Source organism: Daucus carota, chromosome 9 (assembly GCF_001625215.2).
Source record: "Daucus carota subsp. sativus chromosome 9, DH1 v3.0, whole genome shotgun sequence".
NCBI lineage: Eukaryota > Viridiplantae > Streptophyta > Magnoliopsida > Apiales > Apiaceae > Daucus > Daucus carota.
Window position 1 is genome coordinate 1,186,528 of NC_030389.2, and position 7,311 is coordinate 1,193,838.

At 35.5% G+C, this 7,311-nt stretch overlaps 1 protein-coding gene across 1 annotated transcript; it reads left to right on the top strand.

Moving 5' to 3' along the window:
* The first annotated feature begins 4,690 nt into the window (after nt 1-4,690).
* LOC108200902 (2-hydroxyisoflavanone dehydratase-like) lies at nt 4,691-6,031 on the top strand. The gene has a single exon (XM_017369171.2). The coding sequence runs from the start codon at nt 4,884-4,886 to the stop codon at nt 5,799-5,801; it is 918 nt and encodes a 305-aa protein (XP_017224660.1). The 5' UTR covers nt 4,691-4,883; the 3' UTR covers nt 5,802-6,031.
* The last annotated feature ends 1,280 nt before the right edge of the window (nt 6,032-7,311 follow it).

Genomic DNA, 7,311 nt, shown 5'->3' on the forward strand with positions numbered 1-7,311 from the left:
CCAGAAACCGACTTAAAGCCAGAAGTTAGTTTGAGGTACTTTTTCAGCCACTAAATTTTTTTTATAAAAATTACTCCTAATTCATAAGTTACTCATAAATCACTTTTATTTTTTATATTTATATTTTTATAATATATAAGTCATTAATAAGTCAATATTATCTAAACAGACATTTTAAACTCTAAATTTATCTGATAAATAACGTTAAATCGTAAGTCATGTTAAGTCACACACAATAAACTCAACCAAACCCGCTAGAAGACAATTTTGTCTACTCACAATTCAATTCATTTGCGGTCCTGATCAACACATTGCCATCGCACACTCATGAGTCCTCATGATTCATGAGCTGTGTTCCTCTCATATTTGACCGGATCTGGTTTTAGCTATTGCGGTCATCCATTTCTGCATTGTATATATGTCACAACTTCTATTTTCTCAATCCAAGTAGTCGAAACTAACAGCAGGGGTGTGCATTTGATTCGGTTAACCGAAAACCGTATTGAAATATAAAGTGAGATTACAAAATAAAATAAAACTAATTTGTTAAAATAAGTATTCCATAATATGCGAGTACTTTCGTGAAAGTTTAATATCCACTTTTCATGTTTTGTTTTTAAGTATAATATAGTATAATATAAATAGAGATATTACTTTAAAGTGATAACATGAAGTAAATTAAAATAGTATTAACGTATTTCGTTGAAACATATTATCGGTTGTATATTTATTGTTTGTAGCATAAAATCTCCTGGATCTAATTTTATGGTACATCACGCAAATTGGTCTTACTTTGGATTATTTGACAGAGAATATAGTAGTCCCATCCTATGAAGGTGTCTTTATGAGGCCGCGTCACAAGGCTGGAGGCTAGATGGTTAGGTGGTGACGAGGCTGTAGGCCAGGTGGTTAGCCTAGACGAAGAAACACTGCATTGTAGAAGGGTTTGGTTACCCCCAACTCAGACTTCCATCATGCGGATCCAGGGTTACTCTTAGCAGTGCTTCATCCAGAGCTTCAACTGTCGGGATGACAATCAGAGTTGCAGCTAGCAGGGCTTCCTCCGCCTGCGTAGAAGCTTACTAAAGTCATACTAAAACCCTTCATCTTTATTTCTGGGAGGACGAGTTGGAGATGGACTTAGAGTGTTGCATCTATCTTTTTATCCACGAATTAAGGAATAAATACACTTATTTTGGAGATAATTCGTACATGTATACATGATATATGTATACAATTGGACATGTATTAATTTGAAAGGTTTCAAGTAGCCTACTTGGAGTAGGATTTCTTGGATAATCATGAAAGAAGTTGATATATCACAATATTTATCCCTAATCAGTTGGGATAATGACCAATCACATGGCAATACTTGTCTGAAGAACTACATCGGGCTTGATTTCTATAAATACGGTATGTAGGTATTTTGCAAATGGTTGGACTCACGATTTCTACACTCTAGAAACACACGTATAGCTTCTGTGATTATTTTCTGAGCACATGCGAGAAAAAATAACATTATTTCGACTTCTTTACCTAGCGATTTTGCAAGCTCGGCCCCAAAACAAACCCTATTGAGAGATAGATTTCTAGTGTGATTATTTTTGTTTTTAGCAAGATAATAATAATATAAAAATGACTAAAAGAACATGACCAAAACAAAAAACATGAACAAAAAGTAAGACTACAAATTATACCAATGTTGGATTATTATATTTAATTTAATTTTATAGATTCATCATGTACTACTCCTGTATTTTTACTATACATATTCGAATAATCAGATCGGCCGTTGATTACATTTCTATCACAATTAAACGACGTAAAATATTAATTAATTTTTTTAATCAATTTTCAAAAGGTGAGTTAATTAGAAAATTCAGTCCACATTCAACCTCAATTTCCCTCAAACTGAACGAACAGACGGCTACCAACTCAAGTAGCAAAATCTGTAGCCTGCAAAACAAGTTCGAGTCAACGGCCTGCGTAGATACTGTTCAACACTACATCCATCTAGAAATATCTTAGTAAAATCATCACCAGTCATAAATTATTTCTCCCGTTACTTCATAGGTCGACCGACTAATATATATTGACATTCATTTTAATATTTTTATAAAATTTTATTTTATAATTTTTTTTGATTTTTATGAATTAATTTTTTCTATTTAAATTTTTTTAGAGGAAAATTAAAAAAAATATTATAAATTATATTTTATCAAAATACATGCCGAACAATGAAAAAAATCGTAATAATTGAGATGTTGGGAAAAATTATATCAATGTATAAACACATTTTGCCTTGTTCCTGATATCTAATGAAATTCAAAATCCATCCACGTAGAATAAATATTATCGAGATCATGTCATTAATATATGATCACGATCTCAATACAAATTTTATACCACTTTGGTGGGATGAAAAGAAAAGAGAATGAAATTAAAAATTGTAAAAAATTTTACGAAGGATATAAGAAAGTATGAACAATAACGATTAAAAATAAGTGAATGCAAATATTTTATGATAAAAATTATTGGAATATGAAAATTGAATGAATATTTCATCCAAAATATGTGACTAAATTTTGAGTTCAATTATATAGAATAGAACAATTGAGATAATAAAAATTGTACTCTTTTGTCTCATTTATTTTTATTTTTATACCATTTTTATTCTGCGAGTCACATCATTTCTGTACATTTCAAAAATAATAACTTTTAATAATATGAAACATTATTACACGAACTACTTTATTTCACTATAGCTATTTTAAGATAATATAAACACGACTACACTCACTATTTCCCTCCACTATCACAGATTTATTATTAAATATAAATGGATCCTACTATTTTACTCATTTTCCATCTAATTTTATGCATTTTTTACGCATTTTCTTGATTTATGTGTTCACACCCAATATATATAATTAGATATACTAGCAATATATATTATTGGATGGAACAAAAAGAGTAATTATCTCTTATCACTTAAAAACATATCTGCCTCTCTCATTTTTTTACATATATTTGCCATCACTCGACACGCATTTTAAGGCACATATAAAACATAGTTTCATAACTTTTTTTTTGGAACTCTCTTTTTTGTATGAAAACTTATATAATATATATAGAGTTGGGCTCTTTAGAGACCAATTAGTTTGGAGTCTATGGAGACCCTATCTTATGCCATTAAATTAAAAGAACAATGAACGGTAGATCTGAGGTACACGTGTCATTTTTTTTATACTTTAAAAAGTATTGGATAATTGCGTATACGGTTTCGTATTACTCGTAGGTTTACACGATCCCGTTTGTGAGACATTTATTTGACAGTTACAGTCAATTGTTATCCATAACTTTCTCCTCCAAATCAAAATCAAACAATCTACGGGATAAGAACATCAACGCAAATTGAGTGCAGAACAATGAGTGCAGAACAACGGGATCACACATTACAAAACTGACAGTGAAGGAAAGCTTCGATCGGAAACAACATGAATTCATGTTCAACACAAATTGAGTGCAGAACGGGATCATACATTACAGAACCGATAGTGAAGGAAAGCTGTAGTGGGAAACAATAGGAGTTCATGTTTTTGTCCACCCAAATCAAGTGTAGACATATAATCTACAAGATTTTCGACTATTCTGTTGTGTTATAGATTTGATGTTGACTAGATGATCGGTGCATGTCGGTATGGGGGAACAATGTGTTGTTCCTAAAATATTTGTAGAACTGAAGCTTGTGATTGACAAATGGGTGTTGTTTAGGTGTTGACGCATTCCTAAATCTGTTGTTCAAATTTGTAATGTGCTATATGATCTATGATTTCTTACATCTATGTGTACAGTTCCTCACTTGTGAATGGGTTATGCTGTTAATAGTTCTCTTAGGGGTTTGAAACAAGCATAAGGTTCAAGTCACTCATACATGTGATGCTTCATATATTTCCCACACCCAAATCCACCTCCTTTAATCCCTTAGTGTCAAGTCTTTTGCCATAGATTGTGGCCATGCGCCTTGTACTAAACAAGAGTGAAAAGAGATGATTACAAGTTTCAAATCTTTGTAATTTCTCGAAGAAGAGATTCAATCAGTGGTTAGTTGCTGATTTGCGAAACAGCAAGAAAAGGTCTTTCCGAGAAGATAATAGCAGAGGGACAAATTGGAAATAACGAAAACGACTCATGCGAGGAACAGAACAGGGGGACAATACGTATACATACATATCACTAAACTTGGGCTTACGAAAAACAGCATCCTGAAATGGCGCTGTAAACGGTTATAAAGCTTTTATACGGAGTATAGACTATACAAGATACACACATATATTACCGAGTGTTTTTATAATTATAAATTGAAAAAATAGCAGTCGTTGGATTAAAGCTGATTGAAGGGCCATGATGGAGGACTCCAATACTCCAAGTAATTGCGGTCTCCACAGAACTTAGGCCAATATATATATATATATATATATATATATATATATATATATATATATATTTATTCAAAAGATATAAAATTCAAAATAATTTATCAAACTATATTTTATAAGAGTATTAGAATGCGTGTCGAAGTCCTCGTCCTCGTCCCCGATGTAAACAATCGAGAAGGACACAGGAATAAAATTTCATCTTACTCTTCCTCCATTTCGATCCATCCAAATTCCAACACCTTGCTTTGATTGTGCTCTAATTCACAACTCACAAGACAGGTGGGAAAATAATTCAGAACTACTTAAACTTCACATTTCTTACAACAACGTAATGAATGAGACTTCTCCTCGTCCACTTCCAACAACCACTCAACCACTTATAAATATTACACACTCCATCACATCTCTCTCTTACACCAAAACACTCATTTCAACAAACACAAAATGAGCTCTTCCGACACACAAACACTCCACAGTTTCCCACCCTTCTTTCAGATCCTCCAAAACGGCGTCGTCAAGCGCTTTTTCGACGATAAATTAATTTCCCCCACTAATGACACTCCAGACAGCCACGGGGTCATCACGCGAGACGTCGTCGTTCCGTCTGAGAACAAAGTTGGCGCGCGTCTCTTCTTGCCCGCGAATTCTGACCCGACCCGGAAGCTCCCGGTTCTGGTTTATGTCCATGGAGGCGCGTTCTCAATCGGGTCGGCTTTTTCCGAGGCTTACACCAATTATGTGAGCTCTGTTGTGGCTGAGTCCGACTTTATCGCGGTCTCGGTTGAGTACAGATTGGCGCCGGAGAATTTAATGCCGGCGTGTTACGACGATTCTTGGGAAGTTTTCAAATGGGTCGCGTCGCATGGGTCGGGTCAAGGATCCGACCCGTGGCTGACAGAGCGTGCTGATCTGACACGTGTTTTTGTGGCGGGTGATAGTGCAGGCGCGAATATCGCGCATGATTTAGTGATTCGGGTCGGGGCGGGTCAGGACGGGGTCGGGTTGAAGATTTCGGGTATAGTCCTGATGCATCCTTACTTTGGAAATGATGAGGTGACTCCAATGATGAAGGTGATTTTTCCGGGTATAACCGGGTACGACGACCCGAGATATAACCCGGCTGCGAATCCGGGTTTAATGGGTGGGATCCAGTGTGGTAAGGTGTTGGTTTGTGTTGCTGAGAAAGATAGGATAAAAGACAGGGGAGTGAAATATTATGAGGTGCTGAAAAAGAGTGGATTTCGAGGGGAAGTTGAGTTTGTGGAGACCAAGGGGGAAAATCATGTGTTTCATTTGTTTAACCCGGGTTGCGAAAATGCTGGAGAGCTTATGAAATCAGTGGTCTCGTTTTTAAAAAATTAGAAATAAATTATATTATAGCCGGGTCGCACTCTAGTAATAACAGGAAATTCCTGAGCGAGTTGCATAATTTTCATGTGTGCGGAATATGTGCAGAACAATAGTTCTCACGTGTTCTAGTTCTCGACTGAGTTTAATGTAAGGGATTTCTGGTTCAATTACTTGATTCAATATGTTGCATTATGCACTTATAATTGTGCTGAGTATGACAAGATAATTTATTGTTCTTGTTAGTTTTATATCTACTTATTTCTACACAATATTTGGTAATGTGTTGTGTCGATTGCTTGATATTTGATAGAATTGTCGTGACACTGGCTGCGATCATGAGAAGTTAAACTAAACCTCAAACCTAAGCTCATATGAGAGTACATTATGAAGTCAGGAACTCAGGATACCTAAAGCTTGACATAATAAAATTGTCAATGCTAAATATAATGAAAACTACAGCACTTGGCACTTGGACCTCCAAGAAGCTAAGCAAGAGTCTAATACTTTCCCCAGATCGCGATTAAGGAGCTGGTTTGCATGCTACGTGCATAACCAGGCGCTTCTATGTTAGTAATTCAGTATCATGAGTTCGACTTGAGAGCTTTTTGTTCATCAGCTCAATACTATAGCATTGTCTCTAAAATTCTGACTGAACAGAAAACTGTTGTTAGTATGTTGCATATAAAAAGTGTTGACCAAATAGCTTAACTTTGCCTCTTCAATAGCTTCTTGTGTATGTTCTCAATCATCTGCCCAGAACTTATCGGGCACAAACGATCTGTTCTTGTGTTTCTGTAACATGTAGATGGGCTGCTCCGTAAACACGTTTTGATAGCGTTTTTACTTGTATGTTGTAGGCCTCCCTTCTATTCTGAGATGATGTTTATAACCATTACATTTCACTTGTGAAATTCAGTGGTGCTATCGGAACTGCAACACTAATCGTTTTACTTCTCCGACCCAATTCTACTAGCTGATATATCAGGTATGTACGGTTTGAATATATGCACACACACTCAGGTACGTAGCACAGATAAACAACCTAGATCCGGTGCATCAGTATAAAAATTCAAGAGAAACAGAGTGATCGAGATGCACATCATATCACTCAGACTCATAACATTGAACTCCTCCAGGAGGTGTTGATGTTATAGGCTTCCCCATATGGCAGATACCTCCAGAGTCCAGGCTGGTGCTTGAAATCAACATTCTAGTGAACAAATGAAATATAACTAATCAAAAGATTATATAAGAACATATGCAGATAGAGAGAGGTGCGTACGATTGCAAAGCATCCTTAAACTTAAACGAAAAGCACATATATAAGATTGAAAGACATATATTGCATGCATCTCTTTGTTGAAATGAATTAAATGAGAATACAGTGGCGTCTGTTTCAAATTCTGAAGGCTCAAAACAGACATCTGTGTTTACTCCAATATCATATGCAGGGTCTGTATGAGAGCCAGTCTGAGGGTGCATGAAGGTCTAGTAAGACGATAGGATGGATCCGGATCCTAGT